At 41.0% G+C, this 20,948-nt stretch overlaps 1 protein-coding gene across 1 annotated transcript in view; it reads left to right on the top strand.

Annotated features, from left to right (window-relative positions):
• Window positions 1–20,948, top strand: part of MAP2K5 (mitogen-activated protein kinase kinase 5) — a 261,121-nt gene that overhangs the window by 191,412 nt on the left and 48,761 nt on the right. The window contains exons 19-20 of the mRNA XM_049782784.1: window positions 9,358–9,384; window positions 9,696–9,728. Coding sequence (XP_049638741.1) covers window positions 9,358–9,384; window positions 9,696–9,728 — 60 coding nt within the window. The remainder of the gene's footprint in view (window positions 1–9,357; window positions 9,385–9,695; window positions 9,729–20,948) is intronic.

Raw genomic sequence — 20,948 nt, 5'->3', positions numbered from 1 at the left:
AAGGGGGCTGGAGAGATAGCATGGAGGTAAGGCTTTTGCCTTGCATGCAGAAGGACGGTGGTTCAAATCCCGGCATCCCATATGGTTCCCCGAGCCTGCCAGGAGCAATTTCTGAGCATAGAGTCAGAAGGAATGCCTGAGAGCTGCCGGGTGTGACCCAAAAACAAAAACAAAACAAAACAAAAAAGGAGAGAAAGGTTGGATCTAGCAAATATTCTAAATCTTTCTTTAAAGGGACAGACCAGAATTCCCTGGCAAGGTTGCTTGGTACAGAATTCACCTTGATCTTTGGAGCTGCAATTCCTCACCTAATATTCTCACACAATTCATGTCTGAATATTAGAACCGAGGTTTGCCCAGACTCTGATTTATGCTGGCTTCCCCACACTGACATGGAGTCAGACATGAGCTATGTCAATTTTAAATACACAAGGGATAGAAGACCGAGACTATCAACCTGGTCACTTTTTTTCCTACTCACAACTGGCAGGTCCAGCAAATGAATGATGGTGTCTCACACCTTGATGATCCTGCCATTGTGTTTTATGTGGAAATGAACTGTCCTTGGTACTCAGGAAGAGCCAAGTAAGGAATTTATGGCTAGGGTGGTTTTCTGTCTGGTCCGGTTGGATCTTAGACCTCCTCTGTGCCTCTTAGAGCCTTATGAGCATGCCAGTTTTGGGGTTATTTCTGGCGCGATTATCTCATTTAAGCTTTTGAAAATTGGGCAATTCCAAATGCAGCTCCAGTAGGAGTTTAGAATGTGGGTCCAAGTGGATCTTAGACTCTGAGATCCTTATACCCTGCTAAAACCTCTTTAGACTTATCTTTGTTTGAAGCCATTTGTGCTTAAATAAGTTTTTGAAGTAGGGTGCTTCCTGGCACTGAATATAACCCTCCAGGCTCTCTCAGGAGTAATCCCTGAACCTGGAGTAAGCCCTGAGCACATCTGGGTGTGGCCCAAAAAAACAACAAACAAGTCTTATGACTTACTTTCTGGTTTCATTGTGTTGTGTAAGATACACTAATAGATTCACAGGCATAGGAAGAACTTAAATAAGGATAGAGGCTGGTGGAAGTTGGGGGTGGTGGCATAAGATGACACAAGTAAATTTAAACTTGTTCATTTAATGTGATTAGAAATAGCATATTATACAAGGCACTGACAGAGCTTTACAAGAAAAAAACATCTAATCCCATCAAAAATGGGGAGAAGAAATGGACAGACACTTTGACAAAGAAGAAATACAAATGGCCAAAAGACACATGAAAAAAAATGCTCCACATCACTAATCATCAGGGAGATGCAAATCAAAACAACTATGAGGTGCCACCTCACACCACAGAGATTGGCACACATCACAAAGAATGAGAACAAACAGTGTTGGCAGGGATGTGGAGAGAAAGGTTCTCTTATCCACTGTTGGTGGGAATGCCACCTAGTTCAACCTTTATGGAAAGCGATATGGAGATTCCTCCAAAAACTGGAAATTGAGCTCCCATACGATCCAGCTATACCACTCCTAGGAATATACCCTAGGAACACAAAAATACAATACAAAAATCCCTTCCTTACACCTATATTCATTGCAGCACTATTTACCATAGCAAGACTTTGAAAACAACCAAGATGCCCTTCAACAGACGAATGGCTAAAGAAACTGTGGTACATATACACAATGGAATATTATGCAGCTGTCAGGAGAGATGAAGTCATGAAATTTTCCTATACATGGATGTACACGGAATCTATTATGCTGAGTGAAATAAGTCAGAGAGAAAGAGAAAAACGCAGAATGGTCTCACTCATCTATGGGTTTTAAGAAAAATGAAAGACATTCTTGCAATAATAATTTTCAGACACAAAAGAGAAAAGAGCTGGAAGTTACAGCTCACCTCATGAAGCTCACCACAGTGATGGGTTTAATTAGAGAAATAACTACATTTTGAACTATCCTAATAATGAGAATGTATGAGGGAAATAGAAAGCTTGCCTAGAGTACAGGCGGGGGTTGGATGGGAAGGAGGGAGATTTGGGACATTGGTGATGGGAACATTGCACAGGTGATGGGTGATGTTCTTTACGTGACTGAAACCCAACCACAATCATGTATGTAATCAAGGCATTAAGTAAAATACATAAAAAAGAAAAAAGAAATAGCATATTAATCTATTTTATCTCATAATAATACATTTAATCTCTAAAAATGGCAGTTTGCTAATTGGCCATTTGCCAGAATAAACTTCGTCCCATTTGTTTTTGTCAAAACAGTCCTTTGTGTGAGAACTCTTACCTTATTATATTGACACTAAAATACGTGTATTCAGCTTGTGCTCCTGGAGAGAGTGATCTCTCTCTCTCTCTTTTTTTTCCCTGACCCTCCATGTTTTTGAGATTTGGAAATTTTGTTTTTTTGCAAGTGATAATCATTTGGATGTGGAGCATCCTTGATTTTTATTATCCCACCGGGTCAGTTCAAATTAAACTAACTGTGGTAGAGGTTTTCTTGGGGACTTCGATGGTAGTAAAGGTGCAATCACTTTGTACAACAAAACCATACAAGATAGCACTATGGTAATCCATTAAAACAAATTTGATCCTGGGTTGGAGGGAGAATCGTGGGTACTAGCTACTCTGAATTCTTGTAGCTGATCTCTGTGTACAAGAGCTCTGCACCCTGGGGTGGAGGTGGAGGGGTGAGACCATAGGGGTGCTGATGGGGTGCCTAGGCTTCATGAGTGCAGATTTGCTTCTCATCCTCACTCAGGCCAGCCTTAAGAGTCCAAGACAAGGCTCTCTGTGACCTCACGTACTGGTGCCCTTGGACCACAGTCTCCCCAGAAACACAATAAATAGACTGAATTACAGCACCTCTAAATGGTCTCTTCTACTTTACAGAGAAGTTTTGGGGTTTTATTTTATTTTATTTTGGGGTAGAGGTAGAAGGCTCCCACATGTTGCTTAGGGTCCCCTGAGGAGCCAGCAATTCTCAGCCAGCTGGGCCATCAGTTGAATGCAAGGCCTAAAATGCTGTGCATGCAAAGCAAAGGCCTCAATATCTGTATTCTCTCTCTGGTCCTATAACAAACAAACAAAACAAATATTATTATTATTCTTTTTTTAGACTATATTCAAGTCTTAGTTTCCCCCTAATCCATGTTTATTTTCCACCAAAGTTATAGCTTTGTGTATCTGGTTGGAAGAGACTTTGCAAAACAACTACACCTTGAAGTCTAAAAAGAGATATTAAAAGGAGTTTGCACTTGAGAACAGAACTGTGTGACCAGTAGCTTCTCATGCATAAAAACCAATATTCTTTCAAAATTTCAACCCCACAGTTTACTGTTATCTTTCTTTCATTTTCCATTTAAGAGAAAATAGCAGAAGCTTGAAGCACAGTAAATATGTAAAGAGAAAATTTGTCAACTGATATTGGAAGACCTGACCTAGGTCACACATAAATATCTCAGACAGGAGCCTCAGGGCATGCCATAATTTCAGAGAGTAAAAGAGAAAACGAGCATGCTAGCTGTGTCTTCTCCATGTTCCATAGGTAGGTGAATTCGTTTTCATGTTCCTTTATAGTATAATGCTGCTGAATATAATGCAAAGAAGTAGGTGGCAAAGTCTGCTTTCCACAATGTATAAAAAGAGAAAAAAAAAAGGTCCCCCTGCAGAGACAGATGTGTACCCTGGGACTTTCAGAGCCACTATTATCACCAACAGTGGACAATAAGAAACCTCACAAGCAAACATTTGTGTTGGCAATTTCCTTACCAGGATTATTCTTCAAAGCCCTAAGTTATAGGAATGTGTTTTTTGTTTTGTTTTGTTGGTTTTTTTTGTTTTTTTTTTTTTTTTTTGGTTTTTGGGTCACACCCAGCAGCACTCAGGGGTTCCTCCTGGCTCTATGCTCAGAAATTGCTCCTGGTAGGCTCGGGGGACCATACAGGATGCCGGAATTCGAACCACCGTCCTTCTGCGTGCAAGGCAAACGCTTTACCTCCATGCTATCTCTCTGGCCCCATATTATAAGAACTTTTATAATGCCTACTCGTCTTCCCATGGAAATGTGGTCAAGTTCAGGCCACTTATGCTTGCTTCTGGTGAAGTCATTCTTCCCTGTTGAAGCACATGATATTTGTATTCCATCACATTGAGACGCAACTATTCCCTACTAAAGTGTTTTCAAGTCTTAGAACTAGGGGCTGAGGACATGACTCAGCAACAAATCTCATGCCTTGAATGCCTAAGATCTGGGTTCCATCCCCAGCATGGTATGCTCCCCTGAACACCCCCCAAAGCTCTGACCCTTGAGTTCAGAGCCAGAAATAGTCCCCCGACACTACTGATTAAAACCAGGAAAAAAAGAAGATTCATCAAAAGATTGAATTAATAAATAAAAGGTCTACTATCTAACCACTACTAGCAAAAAATAAAATAAAAATGCCTAGAGAAAGGAAGAAATTTCATTAATTAGTGCTGTCAAATGTCATTAATTTTAGAGACCTGTTAGAGTTTACCTAGAACAGTTAGTGTTCTGGTTCCGTTCATTGCCACAAAGTATTAGTTAGGGATCAGAGCAATAGTACAGTGGGACGGCATGTACCTTGTACATGGCTGACTCAGATTCAGTCCCCAGCATTCCATATGGTCTGACCCCACCAGGAATAATATCTAAGCTCTGAACCAGGAGTTGACCCTGAGCATCACCCGGGTATGGTCCAAAACCAGGGGGGAAAAGGAAAGAAAATAAAGTAGTAGACATAGTGAAATCAGCCCAAACAGTATATAAAGCAAGCATGCGGGCCTGGACATGTTAATAATAAATAGCATTTCATATGGGGGTTGGTGTGCATCAGTCCTAACAATTATTGTGCTCCTCTGAACCCTGGTCACACCGTGAAAGCATTTGGAAGACCGAGCCAGAATAGAAAGGAGGTGTTCACAGGTGCTAACATTTTATATTGAGTGCCCTTAGCACCACTTTTAATGCCCTATAAACTCAGGGTTTCTCTTATTCATGAACTGTGTGCCAGAGCAAGCAGCAGTGACGCAGAGGTTGACTTAGTTTGGATCTGTTTTATGATCGCTGCCCCAAGAGTAATGCAGTGCTGAAAAAGGTAAACAACAAAGAGTTTAACAGTGAAAAATATGCCCAATATAAATACAGTCGAGTACACGGCGCCGCAGACTTTGAAAAATATGACCGTGGCATTAAATTTTCTGGTGGAATTAACAGAGGAACAGAATATAGCCTTTCAGGCAATATATCTGAGACAGAGGAAAGAGATCATTCATCTAACTCTGGTCTGTGGGGCGTTCCTAGAAAGAAAAGCACAGTAGCTTTATTTAATTGAGAAAATGAATCAATTACAATGATGTTGCATCATCAAATTCCTGTGAAATAGAAGATATAAGTCACCGCATTGTGTAGCAATGTTAAAAAGTAATTGAGTAGCTTAAGCATTTTGAATCAATTTCAGGTACTGGCACTGCTACCTTAATACAAAATTTATGAAGATGATTTCATAGAATACGTTGCCATCAAAACTATATAATAAAGCCTAGTAACAACATCTCTTTTTTTTTTTGAAATCCCGGGGAAAAAGGAGTCTACTTATAGGACCATAAAAAATATTTTGCTATTATTGTTTCTACCTTTCTTGGAGTAAAAGAGCAAGTGTTAAAATAGGACAATTTTCAGTGGTCTTAAAGTAGGCTTTTAACCCAAAGAATAATGCAAGGTTCTCTGAGCTAAATCTCTGAGCTCTTCCACTCGTAAGGAAATGGTCTTCCCTCCCTCCACTCCTTTGGCTCACACGCACATAGGTTGCGGGGAACAGTTTCATGCACCTTTTTCCAAGTTTATTCTGGAGCATCCTACTTGAAGTGTTGGCCTTGTGTTTTTCTCAGAGAATGGTGTAATACCTTGACTACTAGAAATTTGTGTATGAGGGCGGGGAAGGAGAACACATTCCCTTTGATGTCAAACATTCACTTCAGATTCTTTGCTCATTACCAAGAGCATCTCCTCTTGAAATAGGAATGTCTTCCAAAGCTGTATCTCAGCTTGTGCTTGAAAATAATAAAAGTAAACACAAGGGTGTCTCACTTCATTGGCTAAGTTAGCTGGGCTTTTCAGGGGCTTTCAAAGGCGCTTTATCTCTATCTTGTTATTGAAGTTCTTCACCACTCCTGGAGGCTAGCTAACACTTCTGTCTTCCTTTTGGTTTTAGTCCCCCCCCCCCAAACACACACCCTTACTTAAAAAGGAGCCATTTTTGTTTGCTGTTCTAATGAGCAGGATGACATACTTTCAGTGGTGGTGTTTGTGGGGGACTAGGAGACCCCACTATGGCCCTCATTCATGTCTGCCAGGGTGGGCATTGCATGTTGGCTGAGGTATTTGTACATCTTTAGTTTGCTCTCATACCCCCAGCTTTGCCTGTGATATCACACACAACCTTATAGGGGTCCAGGGGGTTGTTTGGTTTCAATTTGGGGACCACACCTGGCAGTGCTCAGGACTCACTCCTGGCAGAGAGCTCAGGGGATCATATGTAGTATTGGGGTTGTAAAGCAAGTGTCATACCCACTGAACTATCTCTCCAGTTGCCAAACCAAGCACTCTGGTACAATGCCTCGTGTCTCAGATGCCAGCATTGCTGGGACTACACTCAGCACGTGTGGGCAGCTTGTTTTACAAGGCTGTCATGTTTAGCCACAGAGCCATTCGATCTATCTCCCAGCACCTGTGCTCCTTTCCAGGATAAATGCAGCATTTTACCCAAAATTCCCATCAGTTAGAGAGAGAAGGAGCTGTAACTAAAAGAGTTTAGTAGAACATAGACTGTAGAGCATACTGCCCTGGGACAGAACTTTCAGGGAATGGTGATTGTGAGGCAGGGATGAAGAATCAAGAACACCTCTGAGTGGACCCTATGTGGAGCTGAGCAGTATTTGAGAAAGAGCCATTTAAAATATTCAGGCTCCACCTATGAAATAATGATTTATTGCGGGCCGGGGAGATAGCACAGTGCTAGGATGTTTGCCTTGCATGCAGCCGATTCTGGACAGATGGTGGTTTGAATCCTGGCATTCCATATGGTCCCCCGTGCCTGCAGGAGCTATTTCTGAGTGCAAAGCTAGGAGTAACCCCTGAGCATCGCTGAGTGTGACCCAAAAACCAAAAAACAAAAAATCAACCCAATTTATTGCCCCTTTAAGGTTACTTTTAATATGTTTGAATGACAGCATGACAAAAAAATCAAAATCAGTTAAGTTTGGAGAAAGGTGTTTCTTAGGAAATTTGAAAGAAAATGTCAACTTAATTTTTTGTTTTGCTTTTAAAACCTTAAGATGGACAGTGGAACTCTGCTAGGAGGTGAACAATTATATTCATATGTAAAGAATATATATGTAGCATGTAAACCACATTATCTTTACCAAAACCAATAATACTTTATGTTAGAATTTTTAAGTGAATGTTAAATTATTTTTGTGATCATCTAAACCCTAGATAAACTCTGATATGAGACAAAATATTCAAGATCCAGATAGAGAGATGAGTCATAATAAAATCTGCCCTGGAGAAGTTCAATTTACTGAAAAGTCACATGTTGCATTGATCATTTATGATCTTTACTATGTTAGTTATGAATACCACCCAGCCAATTGCTTGTTGTTGTTGTTGTTTTGTGTGGAATTGGGTGGGGGGACCCATATAGGATGTCAGGGATTGGATACAAACACCCAACTGCTGTACTATCACTCCAGCCCCCATTAATTGTTGCTAAGTGGCATAATGTTTGTAGATCATCTCACACAGATGCCGGAGAGAGAGAAACACAAGAGAAATTTTCAGCACAGCCTTCCCCTATGATCTTGGGTCCTCTCCAGGTTCTGCCGTCCCCTGTATTCCTCCTGTAGAATAGAAATGACAGGTCCTGCCAATCTCAGGTAGTTGGGTGGATCACAGGAGAAAGGATGGGCTGGGGATTGCAACACAAGCCACAGGCTTTGCATGCTGTAGAAGCAGATTCAATCCCCAGCCCTACATCTTCCCCCATGCACCTCTGGCAGTGGCCCCTGCACAGCCCCCAAACATCACCCAGCATCAACTTCCCCCTCACTCCAAAGAACAGAATGCACTTGAAAGAGCTTGAAAATGCATCATTCAGCGCATCCTCAGGCCAGTGACCCGTTTTCCCAGCTTCTTACCTCAGTAGATGAAGGCTCAGTTATCCCCCCAAACAACTGACTTATCAACAGCCGTATTTGTCCTGAATTTTTCGTAGGAAATGAAATAACTAGGACTTGATTTTCACTAAGTTGTAATAACATGCAGGCGTTGTGAGGGGTTGGGGAGGGCACTGAAGTGGTTGATACTTTAATTACTAAGTGGATGTTTTATTAATTTGGTGTCACATTTTAGTAACTTTCTAAGAAATAGTGTTTATGGGTGTGAGATACGTGTGCAGTCTGCCTTTGGGATGTTGATTAGAAACAGCATTGTTGGGGCCGGGCGGTGGCGCTAGAGGTAAGGTGCCTGCCTTGCCTGCGCTAGCCTTGGACGGACTGTGGTTCGATCCCCCAGCATCCCATATGGTCCCCCAAGCCAGGAGCAACTTCTGAGCGCATAGCCAGGAGTAGCCCCTGCATGTTGCTGGGTGTGGCCCAAAAAACCAAAAAAAAAAAAAAAAAGAAACAGCATTGTTACTTGTTTTCATTCCCTAAAACACAGTGTAAAACTTGAAAGAATCTGATTTTTCCCAGAGAGCATTGCCGCCCCGGAAACAGGTCGAAGGAACTTGGGACAGGGCGGAGCATCGTCACCCCACTCCTGAGTTAGAACAAACACTTCAACCACATAATTAAAGTTTTCTTCACAAAATAGGGTTTGTGAGCAGACCCTGGCAGGAATCCAAAATTCTAATTTCTGGCTATGATTTAATTTCAATTTTAAATAAATCGGTTTTTAATTTAAAAAGAGTGAGCTTCATAACATTAGCAATGATTGCAACATTAAGCCCAGTGTTCACAATCTAGCAATATAAAACATTATTTATATCTGAATCGTAAACAGCCTTTTGAAATGGATTATGGTTTTTCTCCCTATTCTAATACAACCTGGAGGGTACTAAAAAGTGTTGTGTGAAATTAACATTCTGCTGACTTTCGCCTATAAATGAGAAGGGAGCTATTAACATTTGTGTATTTTCATTATGTAAATTGTGTTAACACATGCCCACAAATTGCCACCAGCAATGCAATAATTTTCTCTCAGTGATCATAATGTGTCCAAGTGAGTCATTTTGATTATGACATGCTAATTACATATTGCCTTTTTTCAGATTCAGAAAAACCAGGGATCTTTAATGGTAAGCTTTATGAGTTCAGAAAAAAATTCACTTTTCTTTTTCCTGATGGCTGCTTCCTTTGCATGCTTGAATGCCTTGTTTTAAACTTAGCAAATTGCATTTTGAAGAAAATGCAAACCTTTAACTGCCTGTATTAGATTAGGTACCATTAGAAATAATAGAACATCCTGAGCATCAATGTTTTTATAAGAGTTTGCTGTTGTTGATTAATCTTGCTATATTTTATTGCATTAATGATTTTTTCTTTCCACTCCACTGTAAAGATATTGCAGAGAAGCTAATACTTTTTCTTCTCTTCTTCCCCATTGCAGCCTCTCCAGCTTCTGCAGTGCATTGTTGATGAGGTGAGGCATCGTCTTATGTGCTTTCACTCCTAAAGTCATTCCTAATGGTGTGGAAAGCTTATATTTTGTTTCCTAATGAAGCACAATGCCCAACATCCTCGGAGCAAGTTATGTTGTACAGCTCTGAGCTGTGGTACATGAACTGGCCTGGCTGAATCCTGTTCTTCCAATTTGGGCCCGGAATCCAGACCAAAACGGGCTGTCCCACAGGGGACTGAAGGCCCTGAAGACAGAACATGATCATTCATCCTCTCCCAGGCCAGATGGGATGGAGTCGAAATTAAAATGGGAGCATTTTTTTTCCATAACATATTTAAAGTCACTCACTAGGTAGGGGTCAGAGTTGAACAGCAAACAGAAGCTAGGTAAAATTTGTCTTCCTTGCTTTATTTACCCAAAGCATCTCAGAGTGATAGAAGTGTTTGAAAACTAAAGGTCAGTGGTTCAACTTGAATGCCCTAATCAGGTACCTTCCCCCAAAAGGTGCTCCTAACTTCTTGTGCTTTGAACTAGAATGCTCACATTTTAAGTTATCTTATTTCTGATCCTCCTTTCCTGTTGCGTTCCTCTGTCCCTTTCCCTTAATAGAGTTCATCCACCTGCATTTCTTCATGAATTCTTTCTACTTATTCTGGTTGTAAATCTCTTTTTTATGAAAATTAGCAATTTTCTAATATATAAGATTAAGAAACATGAACATATTTTAAAAACTGAATTGGGGGACGAGGTGAGTCTTTATCTTGACCACTAGCAAGATATAATTTTTTCCTAACTTGAACTTTAAAATATTAGAAACACTTGTGATAAAGGCAATCAGTGATCCAGATAGTAAAGTTTGCAAGAAAAAAAACAACAACACCAACAACAAATCGTAATTCATAATGAATCCCCTCAATTAAACATCTGTATCACCAGTTATGAGATTGGGGAAAAAAAATAAAGATCCTCCTAGGAAAAAAGCAAGCACTCACACATACCACAAGCACAGTAAGAATGGGGTGTTCAACACCCTTAATAGCTGCACCAGCCAGTCTGTACATCCCCTGCAAGCTATAAACCATGTTTGCACAAAAATGAAGGCATCATCCTGAAATGCATGAAGGCCCCATTATCTCAAATATCAGCTGGGCCTCCTGGATCCAAGAGCTCATCAATATCTTCTGTCATCTTAGATTCCAAAAGCATCCTATCCCCATCAGAATCCCCCTGCTAGAGTGACTTTCTAGACTTCCACTACAAGAGAGCTTCCAAAGGTGTCCAGAAAATGTGGATTTTTCCAGACAAGCACCCAGTCTGTACTCCCTGGTCTGTGCCATTCTGAACCTGCCAAATTCCTGGACACCCCAGAGTTCAGGCTTAGCCAGTTCTGGCAAATAGTATGTGTTGCTTGAGAACTCATTTGAAGAGGGTTTTCTGGAACCAACAGTTATTTCCTGGAAGCAGGAGTAGGATGCCAGGATTAAGCCTGGGCCTGATAAATGTCAACATGTAGTGTGCCCTCAAGTAGGCATTTAATTATTTATTTAAAGTGGCAGTAACTATTTGAGGCAGGGGGTAACTCTCAAAAAACTCTGGGCCCACTCCTAAAAATTCTCTGGCAGCCAAACAGCACTTCCACATAAAGACCCAGAGCTCTGTGTTTGGGATTTGGCATAGCCAGATTTACCCAGTGGTATTCATGGGCCTCCAGAGCTGTATCTGGTAATATTTAAGGAACTGTTTGGTGCTGTGATTAAAACCAGGACTGTCTCCATACCAGGCTTTATGCCTTAAACCCTATCTTAGTTCCCTGACTCAGTAGTAGCTATTGTTACATATAAAATAATTTCACTTGTTTTGACTTGACAAGATACCAAGACCTTCAAAATTATCATAGGGACATGTTGTAGGGAGGGAAGGTCTATGGGAAAGGAAAGGAGCATGTCACTTCAATGGCAGGATTTTCTCTGTAGCACTCCTTTCTCTGTCAAGAGATAAATATAACTTGGACACCTATTCCCATTTCCTTTAAAAACAAATTAGAATGTCTTCTTTCCAGAAACATGGGACATTCACTTGCTTCACTAAAACACATGGAAGTTGGTCAGGTTAAATAATTGGGTATTAAGTAAAAATAGTTCATGTACTCAAACTTCTCAGGGACACTGAGCTGTGATGGATGGCAGGGCTTGTTCTTTGGTGGTCAGATTTCTCTTGCCATAATAAAGTGTCTCAAACAGTGGTTCAAGAACCAAATGCTTCAGAATTCTCTGAAGGCTCCTTTTTTCCCCCTTGGCAACCAGGGTAGATGGGGGAGCAATGCCACATCTGGTGAACCTCAAGTTTTATTATTGTTCTGAGCCCAGGGATTACTCCTAACAGTGCTCAGAGAACATAGGGGATTCTGGGAATCCAAGCCAGTTCAGCTCATGAAAGGCAAGTGGTCTACCTATTGTACTATCTTTTTTCCCAAAGGTTTTTTTTTTTTTTTTTTTCAAATTAAGTTCACTCAATTGGAATTTCTAATGGCAGAGGCCAGGAATCTATACTTCACTAGTTTGCAGGTGATTTTGGCACCCTACGTTTAGAAATTTTCTTCCTTAATGTTTGGGGACAGGAGTATCTTTAACCCTAGAGGGAAATTAACTATCTTCTTGGGGGGGGGGGGGTACATCCATCGATGCTCAGGGGTTACTCCTGGCTCGATACTGAATAATTACAATAATTACTCCTGGAGTACAGGGAAGACCATATGTGATGTTGAGGATCGAACTCACATTGTCCATGTACAAAGTGAGTGCCCTACTCGCTATACTATCGTTCATTTAAAAGTGACTTCTATTCTTGAGTGCATATAGCCAGCTAATTTTGAGTCATTTTATCTCTTCTCTATTTATTCCTACTGTAAATTGGATGTTTAGTACTAGTAGGTTGTGTTCCTTTTAGAGAAAAGTCAGATCAGAAAGTATCACCTAGGGGCCAGAGCTGTGGTGCAGAGCGGTAAGGCGTTTGCCTTGCCAGCACTAGCCTAGGACGTTCTGCAGTTCAATCTCCCGGCATCCCATATGGTCCCCCAAGCCAGCAGCAATTTCTGAGCTCATAGCCAGGAGTAACCCCTGAGCATCACCGAGTGTGCCCCCACCCCCCAAAAAAAAAGAAAAGAAAAGAAAGTATCACCTCAACCCTAGGGCTGGAACAATATAAAGGTAGGGCACTGTCTTGCACATAGGTAATCTAGATTTGATCCCAGTTCAATTCCAGGCAGGATTAAAGCCTGAGGATTGATTCCTGAGTACAGAGCCAAGAACAAGCCCTGAACACTGCCAAGTGTGACCCAAAATTAAAAAAAAAAAAAAAAAAGAATGCATCCCCCACCACTAAGGGAACCAAATTCAAACAAATGAATGTATTTAGAATCAGAACCCAATGTAATATCCTTCACTGTCAGATAAAGGCAGCTTGACCCAATGTGTTCAAGAAAACAATGTAAAGGGTGTAAAGCAAGACCAGGTGGCCAGGGCTAACCCTAACAATTGACAGAAACAGGTGTCACTGCTGGTCTGAGAATGAGGAGGTAAAATCAGAGGACAAAATCAGAGTCAGAGCCTTAATGTATAAACAGAAGTTAAGTAGAAGAGTAAGAACTGGAACTTGAAACAGGGCAGGTCCTGGCCAGGTTGCTGGGCAATAGAAGAATCAAGCTGCAGAGAGAAATCTAAACAAGCCTCTTTCATTTCTGTGGCTCTGGGCTAGCTAACTCAGGAAATGTGCATTCCAAGACACCTTGGAATGCCCCAAAGTCCTTCTCTCAAAGATCACCCTGTATCTGCTCTCTTGATAACCTGACGTGAACACTTGTTCATTGTAAATGTCAAATGCCCAGGTATACTGATGGCCTTGACTCTCTCATATCTTTGGGGGGAATATGGTGGTTCCTATTGTGTGACTAATGGAAATTTGTTTCCCTAATTTCTGACATCTGTGTCTTTTGAGGCTTGAGAGAGACTACAGTGGGTCAGCAGCTACCATATTAGAAACCCCTGCATCCCATATGTCTCCTGAGCTCTGGGTACAAAGCCAAGAGTAAGCTCTGAGTGCCACTAGATGTGCCTCCCCATCAAAAAAAAGAATATTTGCCTCTGTTTTCTTTTACATTTCTAAAATGTATCTGCTCTTGGCCACCCTGGTTGACAAGAATCGTGAATCTCATTTAGTCATTTCTTGATGACTCAGGTACTTGCTTGGAACATGGTCCAGAACTGAACTATGATGTATTGATACCCTGTGGGTGTAGAAAATTGTGTAAGGCTACCTCGTCTTGAATTGAATTTGCCCAGCCCTGTTCCCTTTGTGTTTGGGCGTTGACACTCAGCAGCGTGCCCTAACCCTCTTGATATGTTTGCGCCAAGTAGCTCTCCATGGCCCAGTTGTCCTGCCAGTGCTTCCCTATGTTTGCCACTTCTTATCACTCCAGTCACTCCTTGTTTCTCAGGGACAGTTTGTTGCCCCAGATATCTGCTTACCTGTTTCTGTTTGCGTTCCCTTAGGCAGCCTGCATAAAGTCAACAGGGTTTTTGGGAAGAAGACTAAGTTGAACAGGCCGTGGTTAGGTCAGAAGTCAAGCCTTGACATAACTTGGCTTCTCAGGAAGAAAACCCAGACTAACTGCAGACAGGGGCTGGAAGTCAGGGGGAGTGAAACAGAAACATTGGCCTGTACCCTAGGCCAGTGCTTCTCAATTATTTTCTGTCTTTCCCCCCTAGGAAGAAGAAAACATTTTTTCGTGCCTTCCTGTAAATAGTATCTTTATTTTAAAAAAATACTTTAACCTGCAAAACAAAAATATATACAATAATTTGAGCTGATTTTTTTAAATCAGAGGTGATGTCTGGATTAAATGGCTAGCAGGAGCATGTTTTGCAATGCATAGCTTTTTCGAAGCGGGGTTTGAAGCAGGACACAGCGACTCTCAGCTCCAGAGACATACAGAGACATAAACATGGGGCTTAGCTTGTTATGACAGTGTTTGCCGAGGTCAAACGTGACCCCCCTTTATGGAGCCTCACGCCCCCCCTGAAGGGTGCGCCCCACTATTTGAGAACCACTGCCCTAGGCTAACATAGTGTGCTGGGACTGGGAAGAGTAAAACAGCTGAGCACTTCTCAAAATGGTCCATGATTCCTGTTGGCAATAAAGTGCTAACCATGTGGTTCAGGGACAGGCATGAATCCAGTAAAGAGGTCTAAATCAGCGAACTCCACTTTTCTTTTTTTCTTCAAGATCCACTTTTCTAGAATCAGCTAGGGGGGCTGAAGTGCAGGGAATAGCAAACTCTAACGAGGGGAACTTATCTTGGAGCCTTCCCCCCCAAATAATCCCACATCTAAAAAATATGGAGACAGAAATTAATAATGAAAACTTGCTGTTCAAATTCACGCTATAGAATTCAGAGAAAGGGATTGATCTTGATGGGTTAGGAGTGGTCCCTTGGGAGAGAGGAAACATCTAAGCTAGATCTTAGTAGATGAGTAGGAATGTCCTAGGTCAAAGGAAAAATGGAAGGGAAAGATAAGAAAAATGGAAGAGTGCCAAGTGGAGGGGCTTGGAAGTTCTGGTGAATCAATTTGGAATTCACAGATGTTTTTCTAAATGTTCAGGTTGTCTAAAATATGACAACCAAAAAATGGATTATTGCTTTGAGCATGTATATATGTGTATGTATGTGTGTTTCTGGCATATTACAGCTAAAAATAAATTTCTATCTAACATCTGTAAGTGCTGAACAGGACAATTAGCAAATCCCTGATTTATATTTCTGTTTATTCATTTTACTAGTAAAAACTGAATTCATTTGTCTTGTTTTATACCTAATTCAAAATATCTTCTACATGAACTGTTTATTTTTTAGTAATAAGTTGTAATATACCAAAGGCTTCTTGGTATAAGCACAAATTTGTAGTGGCCAATATGGCCCTGCAATTGAGTCAGATGTATAAAGAAGCAATGAGGGGCCAGAGCAGTGGTGCAAGCAGTAAGGCATTTGCCTTCCCTGTGCTAGCCTAGGACGGACCGTGTTCGATCCCCTAGCATTCCATATGGTCCCCCAAGCCAGGATCAATTTCGGAGCGTAATCCCTCAGCATTACTGGGTGTGGCCCAAAATCCAAAAAATATAAAAGCAATGGTCTTTTTTACTGTTTATGATCTAGAATTCAGTGGTCCTCAAACTATGGCCCGCGGGCCACATATTGTATTTGTATCTGCTTTGTTTCTTCATTGCAAAATAAGATATATGCAGTGTGCATAAGAATTCCTTTATAAGTTTTGTTTTTACTATAGTCAGACCCTCCAATGGTCTGAGGGACAGTGAACTGGCCCCCTGTTTAAAAAGTTTGAGGACCCCTGACAGATTAAAAATGATAATATATATGGTTTTTCCTCTATAAATAAAAAGGAAATAGGATGAGTTTTAGGACTGTCATGATCTAGTAGACATTTGCTCTGTAGAACATTTGAGTGGATCTGGTGAAGAGATAATCTTTTTTGCTTGTCCAAAAAGTTACTTGAGGAAGGAAGCACGGAGCATGACTCATCTTGACGCAGAAGGCAGGATTTGTCTATGACCAAAGGGCCCAAAGGGTGCAAAGGCAGAAAATTACAAGTCATTAAAAGAAATTTGGAAATTCACAAACCTGCGAAAACAGTACTCTGTAATATTAACCAAATGGGACAAATTGTAATCACAAGGGAAATTAGAAAAATACAAAAATCAAAGCACAACATACCAGACTTGTGGGATACAGCCAAAGGAGCACTTAGAACATGCAGAGCTATGAATGCCTAATTCAAGAAGATCTCAAATCAGTGACCTCACCTTCTACCTTAAATAAATAGTAAAGGAAGAGCAGAGAAATAGAAGGAAGAAAAAAATAAGCCATGCAAATAAATCAATGGAGACTAGGGAAACGAGAAAAATTCAGTGAAAACCACAACTTTGTTGGAAAAATCAATAAAATTGACAAGACTTGAGCTAAAATGACAAAATAAGTTTGAGGAAGCATAAAAGGAGGATTCAAATAGCTAAAATTAGGGATGAAAGCAAGCATGTACCTCTGTCGTCTCATAAAACAAAAATGCTTTAAATTTTATGAATACTAAACCCAAATGTTTACTACTAACGGTTGCCATGAATTAAATGACCTGATTGAAATGGAAAATTTTTTAGAAAAATGCAAACTACAAGAAAAATTACAGAACTGGAAGAAACTTATAACAAGTAAATACTGTGTGTGTTTTTTTCTTAGACTTTCCACAAAGTGGGCCAAGGATGTGGGTCATGGGGTAAATGTCTTGCATGTGTGAGACTGACCGCTAGCACTAAATGGTGAACAAACCATTGAGAATTTTCCTTACAATATCAGAAAAAGACAAGGATGACTTCTCAGGGCCACTTCTAATCAACATTGTACTGGAGATTCTACCTATCTAAGGGAATGAAAGGGCATCATTGGGGCTAGAGCCATAGTATGGTGAGTAAGCACATCCTCCACCTGCTTCTATCCTGGCATTCCATAATCAACATCACCGAGTACAGAACCAAAATAAGCCCTTATCACACATCATATTTGCCCCCCCACACAACAAAAAGAAAAATCATTCAGAAGTTTGAAGAGGAAATAATAAACTTTATTGACAGATGACAATAGGAAAATTCTAGAAATTTCATGAGAAATTATTGATAAGCAAGTCGAGCAATATTTATATAAGAGCAATACTCAAGATTTGTATTTTATATATTAGTAATAAAAATGCATAGTTCAAAAATTAAGAAACTAAGAAAACGATTTAAGTATAAAGTAACTTCAAAAAGAATGAAATATTTAAGAGTAAATTTAACCGATAATGTGGAAAACTTTGGGACCGTTTTGGGAGATAGATTCAAAGGCTAAGCACTTGTTTTGCATAGTTGATGGCCTGCATTTTATTTTCTGCCACTGCATGTTCACCTGAGCACCTCTAGGAGAGACTCCTGTGTACACAGCCAAGATTAAATGAGCACCACTGATGCGTCCCCACAACCCCAAAAATGAACAGAAAACTTCCCTACTGGGGGCCAGAGAGATAGCATGGAGGTAAGGCATTTGCCTTGCATGCAGAAGTTCGGTGGTTCAAATCCTGGCATCCCATATGGTTCCCGAGCCTGCCAGGAGTGATTTCTCAGCTAGAGCCAGGAGTAACCCCTGAGCACTGCCAGGTGTGACCCAAAAAGAAAAGAAAAAGAAAACTTCCCTACTAAAAACCATCTAAAATTATTTTTAAAAAATTTTAAACCAGGTAGGGGGAAAAACAAAATTTAAAACCTAAATTAGGGCCTGAGTGATAGTATAGCAAATAGGGTGTTTTCCTTGCAACAGAGATTTCATCCCCAGTATTCCATATGCTCTTCCCTGTACTGCCAGGAGTACTTTCTGGGTACAGGACAAGGAGTAAGCCCTGAGAAGTGGCCAGAAAAAAAGAAACGAAAAATCTAAATAAATGGAAAGATCACATGTTCGTGGAATTAAATTAATGGGACTTAATATTAAGATGGCTAATACTTCACAGACTTATCTACCAGTAAAATATACTCTCTTTCAAAATTGTTAGGGGTTTTTATTATAGAAATAGATGAACTACAGGTAGGGCATTGCCTTGCACATGGCTGACTTGAATTCAATCCTCAGCATCCCATATGTCCCCTGAACCTGCCAGGAAGGAAGGAAGGAAGGAAGGAAGGAAGGAAGGAAGGAGGAAGGAAGGAAGGAAGGAAGGAAGGAAGGAAGGAAGGAAGGAAGGAAGGAAGGAAGGAAGGAGGGAGGGAGGGAGGGAGGGAGGGAGGGAGGGAGGGAGGGAGGGAGGGAGGGAGGGAGGGAGGGAGGAATGATTTAGGACGGACCTCTGTTCGATCCCAGTGTCCCATATGGTCCCCCAAGCCAGGAGCGATTTCTGAGCGCATAGCCAGGAGTAACCCCTGAGTGTCAATGGGTGTGGCCCAAAAACAAAACAAAAGAACAAGTGAGACTCTAAATAGCCAAAACAAGTCTGAGGGAGAGAAGAGCAAAGTTGAAAGACTCATATCTGATTTCAGAATTAACTACAAAGTTAAATCAATGAAAATAGTGATTTGGACCTGGGAGCTATCTTAGAGTGGGAGACTTTGTACTCTATCCCCAGCCTTTGTGGCCTACTGGGCACCACTGCTTGTAGCCTGCTGTCTCCCAGGTACCACTAAACATGAAACTAAACACTACTTTGCTGAGCCAAATATAGCCAAGAGAGCCACGGGACCCATAATTGCTGCTGGAAACACCCTTATTTTTAAACTCTGCCATAGGATGGCCATATGGGATAGAATTGAGGGCCAAGAAAAAAAACAGTATAAGTTGTCTTCTCATGCGGATACTAAGATCCACTCAATCCTGGGGGCCAGAGAGATAGCACAGCAGTAGGGAGTTTGCCTTGCATGCAGCTGATACAGGACAGATGGTAGTTCTTATCCTGGCATCCGTATGGTCCCCCTTGCTTGCCAGGAGTTATTTCTGAGTGCAGAACCAGGAGTAACCCCTGAGTACTGCCAGGTGTGATCCCTCCCCACTAAAAGACCCACTCAATCCTGAAAGAACGCATTTTCACAAATGCTAGGCCAGTTGGATATTGACCTGCAAAAGAGCATTTGAATCCCAACCTCACACCATATAAATATACCTACCTATGTACAATTAATCAGTGACCTAAATATTAGAAATATTTGAAATTCTTTAAGGTAAGCAATATTTTCTTAGGGCATTAGAAGCAAGGGAAACAAAACATCAGAATTTTAATGTGTTGAAGGACTCTACGAAGAAAGTAGATTTCACCATAGCAATGCCAGGAAAGTTGCTGAATAGAGGCGGTAGCTGAAGTATTGATGTGGGGCTTAGGATCATAGTGATGAATAAATAAAGAGACATTTCTTAGATGGGAACAGAATCTTTTGGCAAAACAAAGGCAAACTAAACTGCTTGCCAGTATAAAATCTCATTTGTAAAAGTCTGGCTTCTGAATATTCTTCTTCTTGTCTTATTTTTTAATTTGGGATCACACCCAGCCATGCTCAGGACTTACTCCTGTGTTTGTGCTCTTGAATCACTCACTCCTAGTGGTACTCATGTCCCTTGTGTGGTGGGGAATGAACTGGTATAGGCTTTATATAAGGCAAGCGCCCTATCTCCTCCCCTGCTGTCTTATGTCCTTAGGCTGTTCAATCGCAAAATTTTATGATAGCATAAGAGCATCTCACTTTATTCATCTGCCTGACTGGCAAATACACAATTGTTACAGTGAATCATTACTATCACAGAGAATCATTAAGAACCAACCAGACACCTGAGTTCATAAAGTCCCCACATGAATCCTTCAGTTAAATGTAACTCCTTTGATTCTTTCGAGTAACTCCAGCAAAGACATCCAGTGGTAGAAGGAAAAAGCTTAATGAAATAGAGATTCCTCATGCTGCTAAGACAGTCTGTGTGCACTGGGTAAAAAAAAAAAAAAATCCTTTAGCTTCCAGTCTAGAAGAGGATTATATGAGGGCAAAGGGAAGAAAACTGAAGATTGACAAAGAGACGCCAAAGGAAGACTTTACTTTATAGCTGCATGATCTAAAAGCTTCTTAGTATTTTTCTCTGTCCTATGCCTCTTACCATTCCACCATCATGAAATTATCTTTAAAGAAATGCAGCTCTTAGCCTGCTAAATTTACTTCCAAGAGGGGCCGGAGAGATAGCATGGAGGTAAGGCGTATGCCTTTCATGAAGAAGGTCAGTGGTTCGAATCCGGGCATCCCATATGGTCCCCTGAGCCTCCCAGGAGCAATTTTCTGAGCATAGAGCCAGAAGTAACCCCTGAGCGCTGCCAGGTGTAACCCAAAAACAAAAAAAACAAACAAAAAAAAATTTACTTCCAAGCACTCTTGAAATCAGCCCTTCCCCCTACATAAACATATCCTGGCCTTTAGGGTAATGGCTAAGCTTCTTAGTGCCTCATTTGAAATTCTCACCTATTTTTTTTTTCCAGCCAGTCTTACTCTTCAGAGCCACTCTGCAGTTATTGTCTCCCTCCTTTGTAAATGTCTCCAAATCCACCCATGTCTCAAGACTCATCTCCTCATAGAAACTCTCTCTCTCTCTCTGTGTCACCTTTCCTCTTCTACCCTACCACACAC

This window comes from Suncus etruscus, chromosome 1 (assembly GCF_024139225.1).
Source record: "Suncus etruscus isolate mSunEtr1 chromosome 1, mSunEtr1.pri.cur, whole genome shotgun sequence".
Lineage (NCBI taxonomy): Eukaryota > Metazoa > Chordata > Mammalia > Eulipotyphla > Soricidae > Suncus > Suncus etruscus.
The sequence above is the reverse complement of the archived record's forward strand: the minus strand, read 5'-3'. Positions and strand labels throughout refer to the sequence as shown.